This window comes from Eulemur rufifrons, chromosome 24, assembly GCF_041146395.1.
Source record: "Eulemur rufifrons isolate Redbay chromosome 24, OSU_ERuf_1, whole genome shotgun sequence".
Lineage (NCBI taxonomy): Eukaryota > Metazoa > Chordata > Mammalia > Primates > Lemuridae > Eulemur > Eulemur rufifrons.
In genome coordinates, this window is record NC_091006.1 from 17023541 (window position 1) to 17045331 (window position 21791).

Consider the following 21791-nt stretch of genomic DNA (forward strand, 5'->3'; position numbering starts at 1 on the left):
TTTATGAGAGCTGGGAGGATCTCCGCTCCCAGGCGCGCTCCCCTCTCCGGCACGACCTTTCCTCTAGTTCCCCCCCACCAGCCCCCTTCGCAAGGCCTTTCACTGCCCTTGCGCGACCCGCCCTCCGGCCTTCCGATTGGTCCCTGTCGCGGAGGAGGGCTCCGCCTCGGTTGACAGGTTGGTGGCGCTGCGCGCAGGCGCAAAGAGGGACAGAGGGCGGGGCGTCTGGACCGAGAGGGTGCTGCGGACTGCCCTGGCTGGGGGCGGCGGGCGGCAGGAAGATGGCGGAGCTGCGCGCGCTCGTGGCTGTCAAGAGGGTCATCGACTACGCCGTGAAGGTGACCGAGTCCTCCTCTCTCGCCCCCCTGAGTCCCGTAGCCGTGTGCTTCCGAGGTCACGAGGGCACACAGTGTGGGGGGGGTCTTCTCGTAATCTTTGCCCTCTGCTGCTCTTCCCCAAATGTCTACGTTACACGTGGGGGCAATGATCAAAGACTGTGAGGTTCTGACGTCCGATCCCTTTGGGGTCACGGCCCTGTTCCCTTTTCCCTAGTTCTGGACTCACCCTTGATAATTGTGCAGGGCGAGTTCCTTTGTCTATTTCTTATCTGCTGAAGGGAGTCATGGTCCCTCTTTAACACACGGAGAAACTGAGGCATAGAGGGGTCACTCAGCTAGGGAAGGGATCTATCCGGGTTCCTCTGATTTCTCACCTGGACTCGTGCTTTGGACACAGCCAAGCTTTCGCCCACTAGGCTGCGTTGCCTACCAATTGATTATTACAGTACCCAAAATGTGCTCTAATGGGATCAGACAAGGCTCTGTGGAACCCTGAAACTGTCTTTCACCCTCCATAGCCACAGGGTGAGCGGGGAGGGGAGGCTTTAGCAAGGAAGGGCAAGAGAAGTGTGTTTGCTAGAGATGAAAGTTCAAGGGGCCAACCTGACTGAGCTGGGGGAGTGGCTTACATTCTCCATGAAAGAGGTGAGGGGGCAGTGTCTCTGAGGGCCTGGCTTGTCCCCAGAGGGAAGCTGGTATGGACAAAGGTGAATCAGACATGGTCTCTCAGGCCACTTTCTCTCAATGCCTGGCCTAATCTAAGATGGTGACTGTCTGGTTATGTCTGTCCTTCCCGTCAGCCTGGGAACTTTGCTCTGTGTCCCCAGCATCCCCAGCATGGGGTCTGGCACCCCAGAGGCATAGTGTGGGACCGCCCACAAAGTTGACAACACTGATATTGCCCTTGCCCACTTGGAGAGGAGGCTGGGGAGGAATGTACAGGAGACAGACAGACTCGGGCATGAAAACATCAGTGATCATAATAGCTAATATTTAGTGGGTACTTACTATGTGCCAGGCAGTGTTCTAATTTCTTTACAGAGATTACCCCATTCCATCCTTTCAATACCCATTATTAATCCCATTGAATAGATGAGGAAACTGAGGCCTGTGGAGGTTGTTACTTGCCAGATCTCCCAGCTAGTAAGTGGCAGAGTCGGGACTGAAACCCAGGCAAGTCCAGCTGCAGACTCTGCTCTTCACATTTCCACTCAATGGCTACTTGGCCTAATGATGCCTATGGCAGCCTATGACATGGCTGTTGCCCCAGCCTTGTTGAGACACCCTCCTCTTGGGGTCCTGGGACCCGACTCTCCTGATTGCCTTCTGTCTCTGTTTCTTGGGGTCCCTCCTCTGGACTCCTCTGCCTGCCCTGGGCCTTGTCCTTCTGCCCCCACCCTGGCCTCCCTGGCCTAGGAAGTCTGTGCTCAGATCTGTCTCCCCCACCAGGCAGGGCCATGTTTGACTCAGCTCTGGTCCCAGCATCGCCTGGCACAGAGCCTGGGCGTGAGTGCCTCCAGTGTGCTCAATGAGAGAACAGAGAGTGGAAGTGTGAAAGCAGTATTGTGTCAACTCCTGTCCTTTCCGGAGGGTTAGTGCCATCTTCTCCTGCAGTGCCCCAGAGCTGCCTGCATTACATCCTCTCACTGGACATGTCTGTTGCTGTCCCTTTCTGAACAAATAAATGATTCAGACACTGCCAGGTGCCTAATCACCATGGGGCCAGACCCCGGGCACTATCCCACGCCTCCTTCCAGAACTCACCTCCCTCAGCTATCAGTTCTCAGCCTCGTCTCGGCCTCATCATGTCACTTGGACCCTCACCCCATCCTCCTCCCTGGCTCCCAGTCTCTACCCTCCCGCCCATCTCTATCCAGCCTTCGGAGTCTTCCTGAACTTAGAGCTGACCCTGCCCTTCCCTGCTCACAGCCCTCCCATGGCTCCTTGGCACCCTCAGGCTGGTTGGATACTTTGTGGTCTGGCTGCCCTTTCATGGTCTGGTTCGACTGTCCATGTTCCTTTGTGCTTCCACAGCTCCAGCCTGCTCCTCGTTTCCTGATAGACCGGGCTGCGTCCTGCCTCTGCTGTGCCTTCTGCCTAGGTCCCCTTCCTGCTCCACCCTCCAACCTTGCTTCCTGTCCTTCCTTTGTCCTGCCTGACTCCAACCTGTTGATTGTATCAAAATTTACTGATTCTCTGGTATCACCTCCTCTGGGAAGCCCCCACCCACACCCTCAGGCTACCTTCGTGTGTCCTTGGGGGGCTCCTGCAGCCCCTGGGCTTACCTCCATCCTTCCTGGACACACTGGATTGGGATCCTCTGTGTACCCTGCTGTTCTCCGTTGCCCCACCCCCATCTCCAGACTGGCAGCTCCCAGCATCACTCACTCCCACGTCTTTGTTCAAACATCACCTTCTCTGTGAGGCCCTTCCCTGGTCACTTACTTAAAATCACAGCCCCCAGAGTCCCTGTCCTGCTCCTTGCTATATTTCCCTCATACTCTTATCATAGTGTAATTTACTTATATATTGCTTTAAGTATGTGTCCCCCCTCTTCTGGAATTTGAGCTCTTGGGGGACAGAGTTTGACTGACGTGTTGACTGCTGCCTTGGACAGTGGGTGCACCACTAGAACAGTTCAGGACACGGACTCTGAGCCCAGCTGCCAGGTCCACTTCCTGCTGTGTGACCTTGAGGAAATTACTTAGCCACTCTGTGCCTCATTTTCCTCCTCTATACACTGGGTATAACGGTAGTACCTACTTTATTGGATTGTAATGAAAATTAAATTAGCCCTTAGAACGGTGCTTGGCACATGGTAGGTGTTGGCGGATACTCAGTGAGTATTGGTAGAAGTAATGGAAGTTTATTTAGTCATTTATTCAAAATATAACACATGCTCTGCTCAGAATGTGTGTGTGCTTGTGTATGTGTGTGTTTGGGTACGTGTGTTATGTATGGGTGTGTGTAGGGGGTTACTAGGTATTTGCAACCCACTAATACCCAGGCCTGGCCAGGGTCACATTTTCCATGAATTTGATGAAACTTAATCTTTGAAGCCTCTTTCAAGGCCCCAGGAGAGGCTAAGTAATTTTGTATTCATAATCTGAGATTCACTTTCTTGAAGAAGACCCTAAAGGATAGAAACTTCAGGCCTAGAAAACATGTTTCCATCTCTGGGCCTGACCCCGACCAGCTGTGCCCTCTCTCTGTCAGGGAACGCCTGTGCTTCTCACTCATGTCCCCCTACTGGCGCCCCACACCTGCTCCTCCTGCTCTCAGCAGGCCTCCTAATCCATCAGGGCACACATGGGGCACACGTGTCACCTCCGTAGGGGCGAATTCTCTGTCTGCCCAGACAAGCTCCCTTGTTGAAGGGTCTCAGGGCACTGACCATGTGGGATCACTCGATGGCTACCGTCACCCCCTGCCCCTCCCATCTGACTGCCCTTGGCTGTCCTGCTCTCTCTGTGCCCCAGCGCGTGCCCAGGGACTTACTTGATAGAAAAGACTAGAGCACAGAACCAGATAGAAGTCCTTGAGCTGTGTCAGGTGTTCAAGAAGAGCTGCTAGAAATCACTTTATAAAAAACCTCTTGCATATAGTGGGCAACCAATAAAAAGACTGGCTCTCTTGACTCCACGGACACACTTAGCATCTTCCAGACTCACAGTTCCCAAGACAGACTTGGGGTTGGACCCCTGGTCCTGCCACTTCCGTGCTATATGTCCTTGGACAAGGTGCTTGGCCTCTCTGTGCCTCAGTTGCCCCGTCTGTGCCTCTATTGCCTATGAGTTCTAACCAGCTCTGTCCCTGGACAAGGCACTGCCCCTTTCCAGGCCACTATTGTACCCGCCCAGCCTGTGAGAGGCTTGGCACTGAGGCCCCCACCTTCTTGTCTGCTTCCCCGTGCCCCTGCCCCCTCCCTTGCTGGGCAGATCCGGGTGAAGCCTGACAGGACAGGTGTGGTCACGGACGGCGTGAAGCACTCCATGAACCCCTTCTGCGAGATCGCCGTGGAGGAGGCTGTGCGGCTCAAGGAGAAGAAGCTGGTGAAGGAGGTCATCGCTGTCAGCTGCGGTCCTGCACAGTGCCAGGTGCTCAGGGTCCTGGGAGTGGAGCCTGGACTCCGGGTCTGAGGGAGGAGGGGCTGGGGGCCTGGACTCCTGGGTCCCTCTGGGGTTAGAGCCAAGTCAAGCCCTTCTGTTCCTGGCAGGAGACCATCCGCACTGCCCTGGCCATGGGTGCAGACCGAGGCATCCACGTGGAGGTGTCAGCTCCAGAGGCGGAACGCTTGGGTCCCCTGCAGGTGGCCCGAGTCCTGGCCAAGCTGGCAGAGAAGGAGAAGGTGGACCTGGTGCTGCTGGGCAAGCAGGTGGGTGTGGCCGCCCCTCCCTGTGCCCGCACCTCATCCCTGCTCAGGAGGGGCCAGGCCCAGGGCATTCAGGCAGCCTAGGTGGAGCAGCTTGGGACTTTGCCATCACTCCTGCAGGGTCACTGGGTGTCAAAAGGATCCCTTGAGATCCTCTTGGAGCCCGGGAGGCTGTGGTGATCATCCTGGGCCAAGCGAGGAGACAGGAAAGACACGAAGTGACAGGAAGGACAGGGCTAGCCTCGGAGAGTGAGGCGGAGGGAGGAGGTAAGGGCGGTGCCTGGCTCTGGCTTAGTGACACAGAGGTGGGAAACGTGGACAGAACAGGATTAGAGGAAGATCCCGTGGCAACATGGGGAGTGTGAAGAGTCCAGGTGACATCATGCGGGTTTAGGAGACAGGCCTGGGCTTGAAACAGAGACTGGAGGCTCTTGGAGGGCACTGGGAGCCATGGGAGGTCTGTGAGCAGGAGAGGAATAGCATCAGCGCTGGGTGCAGAAAGGTCCTCTCTGGGGCTGTGAGGAATGGGCTGGAGGCAGAGAGTTTGGGAAGGAGGTTGGGGCAGGGTAAGGAACTCTCCCCACCGCACTGGCGCTGCCCACGGCGGCAGGCGTGTGTGTGCCTCCCGCAGGAGGCCCAGGGATACCACCCCTCCCCTGGTGCAGCCTCCTCAGCCTCAGCTTGTCTTGTGGCCTCACCTGGGGAGGGGCAGAGCAGGGACATCAGAAAAGCCAGACGCTCACTTCTCAGAAGTGAGAAGAGGCAGGGAACTGGGGCCAGAGGCTGAGAAGGAGGTTCAAGGACTGCGAGGTACCGTGAGCGCAGAGACAACAAGGTGCAGGAGGCTCAGAGGCAGAGCTGAGTCCCAGCGGGGAGAGGCCGAGTCCCGGGGCCAGGTCAGCTCTGGGAAGAAGAGGAGGCTAATGGGTCCAGGGAGGTCACTGGTGTCCTACCCTGCCCCTCAAAAGTCAGACAGTAGAAAACAGAGAGAGGTTACCAAGCTCAGGAGAGTCAGAGTACACATTGGTAAACTGAGACAGAAGGGCCTAACCAGAGGACAGACCAAGAAGACAGGGCTTGGGTGGGGCTCTGGGGGCCCAGGTCTCACACCAGCTCCCCAGGCCCCAGGTGCTGGCGGCATGGTCTATGGAGGCCCCTGCATTTGCTGGTGGGTCTCAGACTCTGATGTCCCACCTGTCCTGGTTGTCAGGGACAGTTCCTGGAGCCAAGGCCTCCCCGGCTGGGAATCGCCAGATGAACGGGCAGGATGCTCTTTGTTCCAGGCAGCACAGTCACATCTCGCACTGGCCCGAGCCCAAAAGTAAATTTCGTAGCTCATGTAAATGAGGTGCTTCAGGCACAGCTTGATCCAGGGTCACACATGAGCTCTGGGCTCTGCTCTAGTTTGGCTTCACTCTGCACCTCAGGGCTCAGACCCCACCAGCCTAGTGACCCCAGCAGAAAGAAAAGAGCCTCTTTCCCGATGGTGCCAGCAAAGCCTCCAGCGCTGACTCTTCATTGGCCCAGTTTGAGTCACGTGCCCATCCTTGAACCAGTCACTGGGGTCTGAGGACCCAATGTTCTCGTTGGCCCAGATACTGCATCCAGCTCCCCATGGTGGCCGGCACAGGGCCTGGCTCACGGGAGGATTCATACAGGGACAAAGATTTGGCACTGGGGATACCAGGTAGCCCCACATGCCCCTGGACAAAGTGACTGCTTATCTCTGAGCCCAAGTGAGGGGATTATTCTAGACCAGTGGTCAGCAGCTACCACTGATAATGTAAATCAAGTTTATTGGAATACCACCACATGTGGTCCTTACATATTGTTAGGGCTGCCTGTGTGCTATGATGGCAGAGTTGAGTAGCTGTGACAGAGAACATATGACCTATAAAGCCTGAGATACTGACTCTGTGACCCACTACAGAGAAAATTTGCCAACCCCTGTTGTAGACAGAGGCCCAAATGGGCCACGAGCATCTCCATCCATCGTCGTACAGTCTTTCCTCTCTCCCTACTCAGGCCATCGATGATGACTGTAACCAGACAGGGCAGATGACAGCCGGATTTCTGGACTGGCCACAGGTAAGGTTAGAGTGGGGCACACATGCTGTGGGCCAGGCCTCATCCCTTAGATGTCACGGCTTTTGCATTGCTGTTTCAGCCTCCTAGGACACTGTTCTTTCATGTCACCTGATGGCCTTCTCATTCCCCTCCTTCAGGTGTCTGCCCAGATATCACCTCCTCAAAGAGGCCTTCCTTGCCTACCCTATGTGAAATACTCAGGCCCACCCCTCCACGCCAGGTCCTCCAGTCCCTGTCTGTGCCAGTCCAAGAGAAATGCAAGCCACTTAGGTAATTTTAAATTTCCCATGGCCACATTAAAAAAGTAAAAAGAAACACACAAAATTCCTTTTAATAATATTTTATTTAACCCCATTATATCTAAAATAATACCATGTTAACATGTAATCAACATAAAAAATATAGAGATACTGGTGCTCCGTAACTAACGATGGTGTTATGTCTGATAAACCCATAGTAATTTGGAAATATCCATAAGTTGAAAATGCATTTAAGACACCTAACCTACCAAACACCATATAGGTTAGCCTACTTAAAACATGCTCAGAACACTTACGTTAGCCTACAGTTGGGCAAAATCATCTAACACAAAGCCTACTTTATAATAAAGTGTCGAGTACCTCATGTAATTTATTGAATGCCTTACGGTAGTGAAAAACAGAATGGTTGAATGAGTACTTGCTATGGTTTCTACTGAATATGTATTGCTTTCACACCATCATAAGGTCAAAAAATCTTAAGTCAAATCATCCTAAGTTGGGGACTATTTGTATTTCACATTCTTTTTCTTTTTTACTAAGTCTTCAAAATCCAGTGTGTATTTTATCTTTACAGCACATTACAATGCAGATGCTAAATTTTCATCAGAAATACTTAAGTTAGATTCCTAAAGTTCACAGTTGAAACAGAAGATTCACATACCCAAATTGTTCCAAACAGACTTGAAAGTTTTCCAATAACTGGATCGACAGCATTCTCAACGGCATTATTGAGATACTCTTGAGCTATATAAAATAAACTGGGCATATCTAAAGTGTACACTTTGATAAGTTTTGACAAATAGGTATACCCATGAAACCATCACCATAGTCATGAAAATGTGTCTTGAATATTGATATTTAAAATGAAATAAAATTTAAAATTCCATTCCTCAGCTGCATTGGCCATATTTCGTGTGCTTGGTAGCCACATGAGGCCAGTGGCTTCCATCTTGGACAGCACATTCTAGAATATTGTGCTGCTTTATCTTCTAAGCATTTATCACTGTCTGCCCAGTCTCTCTAAAGCTGCCCCCATCTTGCTCTGATGTCATTGTGTCTTGTTTTCTTCGTATCCTTCTTAACTGAAATGATCTCATTTGTCTGTGTGTTTCCTTGGTTACTTACTGGTTGCCTTCCCTGGCAGACTCTATGCCCACCCAGGCTGTTGCCTTGGTATGTTCATGGTGTATCCCCAGAGCTGGGCCCACAGGCACTTGGAGGAGGCTGCGAATGATGTGATGTTCAAACAAAGACGTGAAAAGATTTGTCCCAAAAAAAAGTGAATGGAGACAGCAGGTTGCTTAGACAAAGAGGAGTGTAGATCGTGCCAGTTCCCAGGGAGAGGAAACGTTGATTCATTTCCTGACTAAGGGGCAAAGGTTCTTTGGTGGAGGGTGGGGTCTCAGAAGGCAGTTTAAAGACTGACGAGGGCACATGAAGTTCTGTTGTTGGCCCAGTGGAGGGGCCTCATGGGGAGTTCTTGGGGAGCCAGATTGCCAGCTTTCAGATGTACCAGCTGTGGATGGCAGTGGGCATGTGACTCAGCCTTTCTCTGCCTCGATTTTCCTCATCCGTAAAGTAGGTATAATAGCATTTACCTTGTAGAGTTCTTATGAGGATTTGATGATTTAAAACATGCAAATTGCTTAGCACAGGGCCCAACACTCAGTACTTATTTGCTGTTACTAAGGTAGGGAGACCTAACTGGCAGAGTCAGGCCATTAGGACATGTTCCTTGGCTCCCAGGGAAAGTAACGACACCCTCACCCAGAGCTGTGTGATCTCTTTCTGTGGCTTTCAGTTTTGAATCTTGCAGGCCGCTCCATCGTTTGCCGTCTCATTCATTCACTCATCGGGGTCTACTCAGCGGGAACATACAGAGCACTGCTCTGGGCGCGACCTGAATTAACCTCACCACTCTCTTCTACACTGTCCCTCTCCAGGGAACATTCGCCTCCCAGGTGACACTGGAGGGGGACAAGGTGAAAGTGGAGCGGGAGGTTGATGGGGGCCTGGAGACCGTGCGCCTGAAGCTGCCTGCTGTGGTGACTGCCGATCTGAGGCTCAACGAGCCCCGCTATGCCACGTTGCCCAACATCATGGTGAGCCCTTGGCAGACAGGTCGTTGAGGGCCGGGCTGGATGAGCACGTTGCAGACTCTGCCTCATCCCTGATGGTCAGATAGGAGGAGGGAAGAATCCAAAGGATGTCTCATGCAAAGGAAGGGTTCGCCTGGTCATTTTGGCTGGCAGGCAGGGTTCGCTGGGTCATCTCTGCCAATAGTGAGAGTTCATGGTGACTGTTTAGCTCACAGGGAGGGCTTGCTGGTTGTCTCAGCCAGTAGAAAGGCTTCCCTGGGCAACAGAAAGGGTTCCCCTTGTGATTCCAGCCAATGGGAAAAGTTCATTGGGTAACCTTGGCCAAATAAAGAGGATTCATTTGGTTATCTTGAATCATTACGGAGGGTTCCTGGTTAATCTACACAACAACAGAAAGTTGTTGTGTAGACCATCTTGGCTAACTAGGAAGGGTTTATGGGGTCTCTTGGCTAGCAGGGAGAGTTCACTGATCATCATGGCTAGTAGGATGGGTTCACGGGGTCATCTTGGTCAATATGGAGAGTTCAGTGGGTCATCCCAGCCAATAGAGAGCATTCAGTGCATCATGTCAGCCAACAGGACTGGTTCATTGGGTCATCTCAGCCAATAGGAAAAATTCAGTGGGTCATTTCAGCTATTTGGGGGGTTTCAGTGTGTCATCTCAGCCTGTAGAGAGTTTAATGGGTCTTCTTAGCCTTTAGGGAGGGTTCAGTGGGTTATCTCAGCCAATCGGAGGAGGGTTCAATAGGTCATCTCAACCTATAGGGAGGGTTCATTGGGTCATCTCAGCCAAAAGTCCATTGAGTCATTACTGCCAAAAGGATTGGTTTGCCAGTCCATTGCAGCCAATAAAGGGCTTCCTAAGGTGGTTAAATAAAGGAGGACTGCTCCAATAGTCAGGTCTCCTAGGACATCCTAGCCACGGAAATTGTCTGCACCAGGTGTGGCCCATGAGAGGTCGTGTGTGTCCTGGCTGGTGGATAGATCCAGAAGGGCTCAGCCAATGGGAGTGGTTCTGCAGCAAAGGGACCCATGGGAAGGAGGCTGCGGGAGGGTGGACAGGGGCTTCTGCAGCCCTGTGAACTGTGGCTTCCCATGTGCAGAAAGCCAAGAAGAAGAAGATTGAAGTGATCAAGGCTGGGGACCTAGGCGTGGACCTGACCTCCAAGCTCTCCGTGATCAGTGTGGAGGACCCGCCCCAGCGCACAGCCGGCGTCAAGGTGGAGACCACCGAGGACCTGGTGGCCAAGCTGAGGGAGATCGGGCGGATCTGAGCCCCTCCCCGAAACTCGGCAATAAAACTGACTCTCAACATCTGTCTCTGTTAACTCATTCCTTGGAGACCTATTCTTTGATTCACTCAACAAACATTTACTTAAGTGTTACGGGTGCCAGACCCTGTGTTGTGTGATGCCAGGGACCCAGGTGAGTCACATCCAGTCCCTGCCCTTGAGAAGCCTCTGTATTGAAGGGAGGCATGGACGTGGGCAAAGGCAGCTGTAGTGCAGGGTGACATGCGTTAGATGTGGAGGCACACTGGGCCCTTGGGAACCCAGATGGGACACCTGGCCTTGCCTGTGGGGTCAGAGACTTCCCAGTAAGATGACATCCTAGTTGAGTGTTGAAAGACAAATACCAGTGAGGTGGGTGAGCAGGGCTTTTATCTGCGGAACATTCGCAGAGGCCTCCTAGGTGCCAGGCCCCTGCAGAGACCTAGGGCACAGAGGGAATGAGGCCGGAAACTCTGGTTCTGGTCGGAGAGACAGACGAGCAACAGACGATCAAAACCTAGCTCAAGGATGAATAGCCCAGGCCTAGGTAAGGTTTATTCATTTCCAGCCCTCACTCTCACCTTCACCAGCTCCGAGTTCTTGGGTGAGTTACTTCCTGTCTCTGAGCTTTCAGCTTCCTCATCTGGCAGATCAAATAGTAACAGCACAGCATAGTGGACAGGGTGTGGGTTCTGGATCCCAAGGTCCTGGGTTCAAACCCCAGCTTGGCCGGTTCCTGGCTCTGGGAGGATCTTAGGCAGATTACTACTCCCTGAGCCTAGGTTTCATTCAGATGGAATTAGTGATAATACCTGTATTCTGGTTGTCTGTTCTGGCATAACAAACCACCCCAAAACTTGGTGGTTTAAAACAATCGTTCATTTTGCTCATAAGTCTGAAATTTGGACAGGGCTTGGCAGGGACAGCTTGTCTCTCCTCCATGCAGCATCAGGTGAGGTGGCTCAAATGGGGCCACAGGATTGACTTCCAAGAGGGCTCACTCACATGGCCGGCAAGCTGGCCAGGGCTGGGGCCTCAGCCAGGGATGTTGACCGGGGGCCATGATTCCCCGCCGAGGGGCTGCTTGAGTTTCCTCACAGCATGGCGGCTGGGTTCCACAAGGGAGCGCTCTACGATACAGGAAGTGGGATGTGCCAGCCTAGGTGCAGAAACTGGTACATCCAACGGAGTACATGGTCACTGTACTCACTTGTTCTAGTAGTCAGATCCTGGAGCGTGGGTTGGGGAGACAGACCCCACTTCTTAACAGGAGGAGGGTTGAATTTGCAACCATCTTTAAACTACCCCAGGGAGTTTTGAAAGGTTAATTTATGCAGCACCCCCGGAACCACACCTGTTATACAAAAAGTACTCAATATACACTATTACCATTATTATTATGTTACCAGCATGGCCAGGACTGTGCTAGGGTAAGCTCCGGGGACGGGGAGCTGAGCAGAGGCCCTAAGCCCAGCATGGGGGCTATCGGAAGGAGTGAGGAGTCTGACCATCCTGGGCCCAAGTCCAGCTTCCCCCTCTGGCCGTGCAACTTCCTGTGGGCCCCTTGACCTCTCAGCCATAGTCCCCTGGTCTGTAAAGTGAGGCTAATGACACTTGGCTCATAGGGCATTCAGCCCGACAATCCATGGGGAGCATTTAGCGTGGTTCCTGGCTCAACATGAGTAGTAATTATTATGGTTCTTAATAAGACCTGAAGGACAAGTTGTGGTTTAGCCCGGTTGGAGGGGGTGGAGAATGAGTGAGAGCATTCTAGGTAGAGGACTGGGAAGTGAGAGATGGAGCCGGCAGGATAAGAATAGCTGGACGTTCAAAAAGGTAGTGCTGGGGTGGGGAAGGAGTGGGCAGGTTCACTGCAGAGCTTGGATGGCTCCAGAGGGCACTGGGGGCTGGGGAGGGCTGGGGCAGCTCTGGGTGTAGAAAGACTCTCAGGGGGACTGAAGGAGGCTAGAGGGGGTCGGGTGAGGTGGCAGGGAGAGAGGAGGGGGCCTGGACAGTGGGACGAAGCAGAGGGGATGGGGTAGAGAGGTGCAGAGGGCAGGAGGGGTAGGATTCAGATTAACAGTAGTGAGGGGAGAGGGGAGGTGGGAAGGCGCCCTGGCACCTGCATGGATGGTGGAGCCATCCAGGTGAGAACCCAGGAGGAGGTTGGCTTAGGGGAAAGATTTGAGGATGCAGAACTGCAGCTGTGGTTCTCAGGAGAGATGATGACTGGGCAGGAGATAGCAACTAGATACTTGGTTCTGAGGGCAACATGGAGCCATGGGAGGGTTTGGAGCAGAGGAGGAGCAGGGGCAGACACGGGGCCTGAGGCTGCTGGCAAGACAGAGAGAACAGGCCAGGAGGATGGGGAGGTGGAGGCCTGAGCCTCAGAGGTGGGGGGCTCTGAAAGGTCACCTCATCCTCCTCCAGGAAGTCTTCCTGGCTTCATGCTACCACGTCTTAGCTGGGACTCAGTTCTCCCAACTTCCCCCTGGGGCGGGGAGTGCAGGGGTCAGGCTGGGCTTGCCTATCAGGGCCAGCTGATGAAGAGAGTGGGGTGGGGTGTGTGGCTCAGCCACCAGATGGGGTGGGGGATCCTGGCACCTCCCGCTGGGTCTGGCTCCCTTCCCCACCCAGGAAGCTAAGCTGCCAGTCCTGTCAGACTCGTCCTACCCAGGAGGGACGGGCACAGGCCCTGGGTCTCGATCCAGTGTCCTCTCCAGCACGGCCAGTACCATGGACACCTGGGGGGTTCTGCCACTCTTCCTACTCCTGGGTAAGTTCCCTGCTCAGCTCCCTCCCCCCAGTCCTGCTTCTTAGCTGCCTCCCAACACCTCCCTCCTCTCCTCTGCAGCCTCCGGAGTAGGGATCCCCGCCCTCAGAGCCTCCTCTGGACCTCAGCAAACCAATTTCTCCTCTGCCTTCTCTTTGGACTCAGAAAACTCTTCCCAGGGGCTGGGTTCGGAAGTTCCCTCCATCAAACCTCCCAACCTGAAGTTTCTGGATCAGTCTTCCAGTTCAAAAGCCTCTGCTGGAATCTCTGATTCCGACTGGTTTCCTGAGACCCTGAATTCCAACAATGCGTCTGGGTCCTTATGGTCAAATATTTATGCTGAGGGTCAAGATTTGAGCCCGGATGCCATTCCTGGTTCCGAAGTACTTCCTGATACATCAGATCCTCAAGGTCCTGTCAAAGACTCCAAGCCACCTTTCTCTGCCAAGACCCCAGCTTCAAACATTTCTGCTCAAGTTTCCGATACCAAAGTGTCTGTTGAGGTCCCAGGTTCAAAACATCTTGAACTCTTTAACCACAGTCTGGAATCAAAAGTTTCCACAGAGACCCACCCAGCTGCAAGCTTCCCCCAGCAGGTGGGGGGGCCTCTTGCAGTGCTGGTGGGGACCACCATCTGGCTCCCCTTGGTCCCAGTCCCCAGCCCTGGCCCTCCTGCCCCTCTAGTGGTCTGGCGCCGGGGCTCCAAGGTTCTGGCAGCCGGGGGCCTGGGGCCAGGGGCTCCTCTAATCAGCCTGGACCCTGTTCACCGGGACCGCCTGCGATTTGACCAGGCCAGAGGGGGTCTGGAACTTGCCTCTGCCCAGCTGGATGATGCAGGGGTCTACACGGCTGAGGTCATCAGGGCAGGGGTCTCCCAGCAGACTCGGGAGTTCACGGTGGGTGTGTATGGTAAGTGTGCCCTGGGGTCTGGAGTTCGGGCTGCCGGGGCTGCCCTGCTCTGGGAGACCTCTGGGTGAGTCACTACTGTTCTGGGATGTTTCCTCCTCAGAGGAAGGGGTCCCTGGATGGGGAGAGAGGACTTCTGGGTCGAGGACTGGAGGAGAAGCGGGGCTGAGGCCAAGACAGGGTTACTTGAGCAAAGCCGACCTGGGATCAAGACTCCTGGGGGCCTGGACTCTTGGGTCTGAGGAAGGAGGGGGTTGGAGGCCTCCTCTCTCTCTCTCTCTCTCTCTCTCTCGCTCGCTCTCTCGCTCGCTCGCTCTCGAACTCCTGGGTCCTGGAGAGGAGAGGGCTGGGGCTTGGACTCCTGGGGCTAAGAGGAGGCAGCGGCTGGGGCCAGAAGTCCTGGGTGGAGGGAGGAGGGGACGAGGAGATGGGCTTCCACACCGAGTCCTGAGCCCGTTCCTCTTCTCCCAGAGCCCCTACCCCAGCTTTCGGTGCAGCCCAAGGCCCCCGAGACAGAGGAGGGGGCGGCTGAGCTCCGGCTGCGCTGCGTGGGGTGGGAGCTAAGCCGCGGGGTGTTGAGCTGGAGCCGGAACGGACGCGCCCTGGAGGCGACGGACCCCGAGGGAGCTGAGCCGCCCCGGATCCGCTCCGAGGGCGACCAGCTGCTCATCACACGCCCTGTGCGCGGGGACCACGCCCGGTACACTTGCAGCGTCCGCAGCCCCTTCGGCCGCACAGAGGCTGCGGCGGACGTCAGCGTCTTCTGTGAGTGGGGAAAATGCCTCGGGTCGGGGTAGGGGTCTTGAGGCCCCGGGGAGAAGGGGGCTGGGGGGCCCCGTCTCTGGGAGACCTGGAGGAGTCCCTAGTGACCCCTTCCTGCCCCCAGATGGCCCGGATCCGCCGGTCATCACGATCTCCTCGGACCGCGACGCCACCCCTGCCCACTATGTCACCGCGGGCAGCAACGTGACCCTGCGCTGCACCGCCGCCTCGCGGCCGCCCGCCGACATCGCATGGAGCCTGGCGGACCCGGCCGAGGCCGCGGTGCCCGCGGGGCCGCAGCTGCTGCTGCCCGCGGTCGGGCCGGGCCACGCCGGCGCCTACGCCTGCCTCGCCGCGAACCCGCGCACTGGCCGCCGCCGCCGCTCTCTGCTCAACCTCAGGGTGGCGGGTGAGAGCCACACGGGCGGACCGAGGGGCGGCCTGGAGGGGGCGGGGCCATCCGGAGGGACTGGGCCAGGGGCCGGAAAGGTGTGGCAAGGGTGACCAGGAGAGAGGGGCTGGGGCACCGCGCAGAGCTCGGACATTGCTGGGCAGGAAGCTTCCCGAACAAAGTAGGCAGCGGAGTTAAATGGCAAAGAGTGGGGGTTAGAAAGGGAAGGGACTAAGTCGCCCCGGCCGGTAAGTGGGAGCAGCAAAGGGAGAAGTTACCTGAAAAGGGGGCGGAGTCACTAGAGAGGGGCTGGGGGTGGTTAGGAAGGGCACAGAGTCACCTGAGAAAGGCAGCGGGGGCCGAAAGGCGGGGCAGAGATAACTGGGAAAAGGGGAGGCTTCTCGTGGAGTAGTCAAGGGGGGACGGAGTCACCTGGTGGAAGGGCTGGAGCCCAAAAGGTCGCGACCGGGCTAGGTTTGGAAGCGCAGGAGTCAGTGTGCGCAGATGCGGTTTTCTAGGACAGGGGGACAGTCAGTGGGGCTGCGGGCTGTCCACTTAGCCGGAGAGTTACTGGGTCCGATCTTTGGTCTCTCCCTTCCCTCCGCAGATCTGCCCCCCGGCTCCCCACAGTGCTCAGTGGAAGGGGGCCCCGGGGACCGCAGCCTTCGCTTCCGCTGCTCATGGCCGGGCGGGGTCCCTGCCGCATCCCTGCAGTTCCAGGGTCTCCCCGAAGGCGTCCGCGCGGGGCCGGTGCCCTCCGCGCTCCTGGCCGCCGTCCCGGTCCACTCCCGGCTCAGCGGCGTCCCCATCACCTGCCTTGCTCGCCACCTGGTGGCCACGCGCACCTGCACTGTCACCCCGGGTGAGAGAGGGCGGAGCTTCTATGCTGTGTCCCGAGGAGGAGGAGAACTTTTTCTTTGGTTCTTTGGGACTTCTGAAGCGGGAAGGGTACTTCTTTATTCCAGAAAAGGGGCGGAACTTCACTTTCTTTGAACCTAGAGAAGGAATAAGGTTTTTCTGATACCTCAGGGTGGGGGGGTGGAGGCAGGGACGAGCGTTTCCTTCTGGAACCAGGAAGAGGGCTGACACTTTCCCACGTGCTCAGAGAGGTAAATCAACCTTTTTTTTTTTTTTTTTTCAGAGTAATGAATAGCTAGAGTAATATGAGTTTCCCAGCACAGGGCCAGGCCTATAGGGTACGAATTCAGTAAGGGCGTAGAATTCAGATAATAGATGAATGAATGAGTAAATAAGTGAGTGAGTGAATGGGCAGTTCTTCCTCCTGTGGCCAAAGGGCCAGGCTTTACCACTGTTTGATTTAACAAAGGGCATGGGCTTGTTCTTTGAATCCAGGGTAAGGTCTTGACTTTCCTGACGGGGTTTCTCCCCCTGCAGAGGCCCCCCAAGAGGTGCTGCTACATCCGCTGGTGGAGGACAGACAGTCGGGGGAGGCAGAGGTGGCCCTGGAGGCCTCTGGTTGTCCCCCACCCTCACGAGCATCCTGGGCCCGGGAAGGGCGGCCGCTGGCTCCAGGGGGTGGGAGTCGCCTGCGGCTCAGTCAAGATGGGAGGAAGCTCCTCTTCGGCAACTTCAGCCTGGATTGGGACTTGGGAAATTACTCCGTGCTGTGCAGTGGGGCGCTGGGTGCTGGGGGCGACCAGATCACCCTCATTGGTGAGCCATGTCCTTTTGAAGAACACAGAGTCCAGACCCTCAGCACCTCCTCCCTCAGACCCAGAGATCTAGGCCCCCAGCCCCTCCTCCCTCAGACCCGGGAGTCCAAGCCTCTAGACCCCTCTTCACTAAGACACAAAAGTCCAGACCCCCAGCCCGCTTCCCTCTCCCCTCTCGGACCCAAGAATCCAGTTGCCCCCTCCCATTCATCCCTCTAGGACCCTCCATCTCCTCGTGGAGGCTTCAAAGAGCCCGGGATGCAGCAGTGCTGACTTGGGATGTGGAGCGAGGGGCCCTGATCAGTGGTTTTGAGATCCAAGCACGGCCAGAGGGGCCTGGCCCGGGCAGAACTCCTGCCTACAGGGACTGGGTCTCCCTGCTCACCCTGGGGCCTCGGGAGCGGTCAGCTGTGGTGCCTCTTCGAGCACGGAACCCTGGGTCCTGGGTCTTGCGTATCCTGCCCACCCTGGGTGGCCAGCCAGGGATTCCATCACAAAGCCGGATCTACCGTGCTGGTGAGTTGGGGCTGTCAGCACTTTCTCCTGGGCTTCCTCCTAGCAGTCTGAGCAGCCTTTCCCAGTCTGTTGTGTTGGGTCTTCCTTCTCTCCCTGTCTTAATGTCCTAGGGCTGCCATGACAAAGTACCTTGAGCAGGGTAGCTTGAAACAACAGAAATTGATTCTCTTATAGCTCTGGAGTCCAGAAGTCTGGAATCAAGGTGTCCCCAGGGTCCTGCTGCCTCTGAGACTCTGGGTTGAATCCATCCTTGCCTCTTCCTAGCTTCTGGTGGTAGCTGTTCACTCTTGGCATTCCTTGGCTTGCAGCTGCCATCGCTCCAGTCTCTGCCTCCAGCTTCCCATGGCCTTCTCCTCCTTGTGTGTGTCTCTGTCCTCTTCTAATAAGGCCATCAGTTATATTGGATTAGAGCCCACCGTAATGGCCTCATCTGGACTTGGTTACATCTGCAAAGACCCTATTCCAAAATAAGATTACATTCACAAGTACAGGGGGTTAGGACTCCAACACATTTTTTTGCGGGGAACACATTTCAATCGATAACAGTCTTCAATTGGAGTGTCTGAGGATCAAATCCAAAGACCTGTATTTCTCCCCAGAATGAACCTGTCCACTCTCAGGGCTTTCGATAGCATTACTACTCCGGCAACTCCCAAATGTCTTATTCCCAGCCCTGACCTCTCTTGAAAAGGACACTCCTTACATGACATCTTCACTTTGGATGTCCACTTGGCATCGCAAAGGTCACATGTTTAAAATAGACCCCTTGATGGTTTTTTCCCCAAACTGCATCCCCTAACCCTCCAGTCTTCCCCATCCTAATGAATGGCACTACCCACATGCTTAACCCTCAACATCCGAACCACCAGCAAGTTTGGTCAATTTTCCTTCCAAAATGTTTTTCTAATACATTTGCTTCTTTCCATCTTTGCTCCAGGACCCTGGTCAAACACACATCCTCTCTTGCCTGGACTGCAGCAGCTGTTTATCTGGTCTCTTTATACTCCCTCTTGTTCACCTATAATCCATTCTCCATATAGAAGCCAAAGTTATGTAAATCAGATTACGATGCTGCCCTACTTAAAAACATTCTATTAATTTCTACAAGAACTCCCAGGACCTGGCCCCTGGGAATGCCTCCTGCTTCATCCTCTACCTCTCTCCCCCTCATTCTGTGTCCTCCACCCACACTGGCCTTCATCGAACACAGAAAACTCTTTCCTACCTCTGGACCTTTGCATATTCTGTTCCCTCCTCTTGAAACACCCTTCGCCCAGGTTTAGCATGACTGGCTCCCTATTCTTCAAGTCTCTACTCAAATGGTACTTCTTCAGGAACCTTAAATAGACACCCTTTCTAAACATCTCCTCTCCTCCTCTCCCATTATTTTTTATCATAGCACCGGTTTCCCCTTCTTTGCACAATCTGTAAATATGTTATTTATTGCTCATTTATTTCTGATTTCCCTCCTAGAATTAATCGACACAAGAGGAGGTATCTTGTTTATTTTGCCCACCAATGAAGCCTCACCACCTGGCCGAGTGCCAGGCACACCACAGTCACTCAGAAAATGTTAAATGAATTGAGAGTGCTAGGGTCCCAGGTTCCTGGGTTCTGAGAGGGGAGGGGCAGGAACCTGGACTCCTGGGTCCCCGCAGGAAGGATGAGTCAGGGGCTTAGGGAACTTGGGTCCAGCCCTGGCTCCTGCTCCCCTTTTCTTTTTCTCTTCCAGGCCCCACCCTGGGCCCCGGGGCCATCGCTGGCATCGTGCTGGGCTCCCTACTGGGCCTGGCACTGCTGGCAGCGCTTCTCCTCCTGTGCATCTGCTGCCTGTGCCGCTTTCGGGGTGAGTGAAGGGCGTCCAACCGGGGTGGTCCCTAGAAAGAAGCCCATAGGAGACCTGGCTGAACCAATCAACGCAGTCATAGGTCAAACTTCCCTCCTTCCTACCTCCAAATCAGCCAATCAGACTGAGACTCCACCACTCAGACCCGTTTCCCTTGCCATTGGCATGTTGGAGCAGCCAATCACATGTTCCTGTTTCTCTTCCTTTTCTGTCTTTCTCAGGAAAGACTCCTCAGAAGAAGAAGCATCCCCTCACTTTGGCCCCCGTGGTCGCCCCACCAGAAAAGAAACAGCAGAGTGTGACCCCAGTGCAGACCTCATGGCCTCTGCCCCTCAAAGTCCCGCTGGAGGACCCTAGCCCAACCAAGCCCTACCGAGTGAGTGTGAGTGACCTTGAGGCGGGACTTTTGTCTTGTAGTCAGGGACAGGAGATGGTCTCCATTCTCTCCCTCCAGTTTTACTTGTTAATTTACAAAGTTGGCAAAATCTTGTCCTTTTTTTAAATACACAAAAGTTAGACAGGACTTTTCACCCAACTTTGATGTATATTAAAAGAAGAGTGATTTCTAGTTTCTTCTCCAAAGGAGGGTGAAGCAGGACCTACATTTTTTTTTCCATAAAAAATGAACAAGACTTACATTTTCTCTCCGAAGTGGGATAGAATTTGCTCATTTCTCCATAAAAGTTGGGTTGTTGCATGACTTAGCTTCCCCAAGGGTGACCAGAGGCCCTCACTCCGCCCCTTACCTGCAAACGAAGGGAACCCAGCTAATTTCTAAAAGGTTCAAGAAGAGCCAGAAAAGATCAGGTGGGTGAGTCATGCCACTCCCAGGGTACCTCCTTAGTTCCCCACCACCTGTTTCTCTCTTCCAGGCCACAGGCCCCAGTCCAGTCGTCTCTTCAGGTGTGGGCACAAAAACTGTTCGGGCAGCCACGCAGGTGTGATCAGAGCCAGTGTCCTATCATGCACAGGGTGTTTTGGGGCAGAACTTCCTGTTTTGTCCCAGCAGAACGCAGGGCCTGCCGTGACTGAGGGTTGGACCCTGAAAGTGGGACTTCCTGTCTCACTGCAGAAGACTTTACCTGTATTTGTGCACCTAAGGAGATGTGACTCTTGGGCTAGGAGAGACTCCTGTCTATCTGTGTGGTTTGCACAACCTCCGAGGCTTTGCGGCAGATAGGCAAGGCTTGCTGTGTGGCTCCGAGCTGGAGAGGGAGCCTGGCCACGTTCTCTGAAAAGGTCCCTCTACATTCATTTTGTCTCTTCCAGGCCACACCCCATCCAGCTCCAAGCTTCTTCATCATAAAACAGATCAGATCACGTCCCTCTTCCCTGTAAACCCTTCTGTGGCTGTGCATTGCCCTTCAGATATCAGAACAACTCATTGTGACCTTCAAAGCCTTGTGGTTTGTCCTCTGTCAGCCTTCCGGACCTCCCCTCCCAAGACTGTCCCTGCTCCCCGACTCCAGTATAGGCATCTCTCAGCCACATTTTATGTTGCCTCCAGGCTTTTGTCCCTAGAGTTTTCTCTGCTTGGAACACTTCGTTTTCCCCATGTTGTTCATTTCTCAATTCTAAGGGTAACTATGGCCACCAATGAAGACCATTCCCTTACCCTTCCCATGATCATGGGTTATCTCAGCACTTAACACAGAGCCTGACACACAGCAGGCAATCAATAAATAATTTGTTGACCGACCAAATGTCTTGGTGCCACTGAAGGGTTTGGCTTGCTGCTGCTCTCTCCAGCATAAGTCTTTATTTTTCATTTAAGTTTCCCATTGAGAATTTGGGCAGTGCATCCATGAGGATTCTTTGGGCTGCAAGTAACAAAACAAATGGTGGCAAGAAAAATGGAGGTGGGTGGTTTCAGGCTGGCTCAGCAACTCAGACACCACATCAAGGACATGGGCCCATTTCCTCCTCCTGCTTTGCTACCATCAGTGGGTTGGCATGTTGTCTCCTTGTGTATTGCCTCATGTAGCGAAACAGCTGCTGCAGCTCCAGTCATCACATCTTCACACAACTGTATCTAAAGATAAAAGAAAGGGGGCAGATCTCCCTTCCCACACACATCCCTCCCTGCCTTCCTCCCTCATGAGTGGAGTGGGTGGGAGGAAACTTTCCTGGAAGCCTACCAGCAAACTTCCTTTTATGTCTTTTTGGCCAAAACTGGCCACATAGCTGCAAAGGAGGCTGGCAAAACAAATATCTCAGCCTGTATCATGGCAAGTGGGTCTGCCAGCAAAGAAGAAAGGGGAAGCAAAGAACTAAAGTGTAGGCAACCAGTATCTATCTCAGGGAAGAAAAGGGTGTGAGGACATCTGGTTAATGGTTGGGGTAGAAAAGGCCATGCAAGCCCTTGGATCCTTTTGGAAAGGTGAGAGCTGGAGTCTTGGGTGCCTGCCTGGGCCTTCTGTATGTTAGGGTTTTCATTTCTTTCTTGCTCACTAGAGAGAAAAAACCTAACGAAAATTTGCTTAAGTATACAGGGGA

The 21791-nt window shown here is 54.2% G+C and overlaps 2 protein-coding genes across 2 annotated transcripts; both read left to right on the forward strand.

Annotated features, from left to right (window-relative positions):
* Positions 1-212: 212 nt before the first annotated feature.
* On the forward strand, positions 213-10487 carry ETFB (electron transfer flavoprotein subunit beta). Its single transcript, XM_069457072.1, has 6 exons — positions 213-338; positions 4277-4435; positions 4555-4713; positions 6736-6798; positions 9002-9160; positions 10261-10487. Exons 1-6 carry the CDS (start codon positions 282-284, stop codon positions 10429-10431), a joined length of 768 nt encoding a protein of 255 aa, XP_069313173.1. The 5' UTR covers positions 213-281; the 3' UTR covers positions 10432-10487.
* A 2067-nt stretch (positions 10488-12554) lies between these two features.
* VSIG10L (V-set and immunoglobulin domain containing 10 like) lies at positions 12555-20323 on the forward strand. Its single transcript, XM_069456953.1, has 11 exons — positions 12555-12575; positions 13066-13204; positions 13283-14110; positions 14579-14872; positions 14994-15278; positions 15868-16122; positions 16656-16934; positions 17153-17449; positions 19182-19295; positions 19517-19671; positions 20168-20323. The coding sequence occupies exons 1-11, from the start codon at positions 12555-12557 to the stop codon at positions 20237-20239; spliced, it is 2739 nt and encodes a 912-aa protein (XP_069313054.1). The 3' UTR covers positions 20240-20323.
* The last annotated feature ends 1468 nt before the right edge of the window (positions 20324-21791 follow it).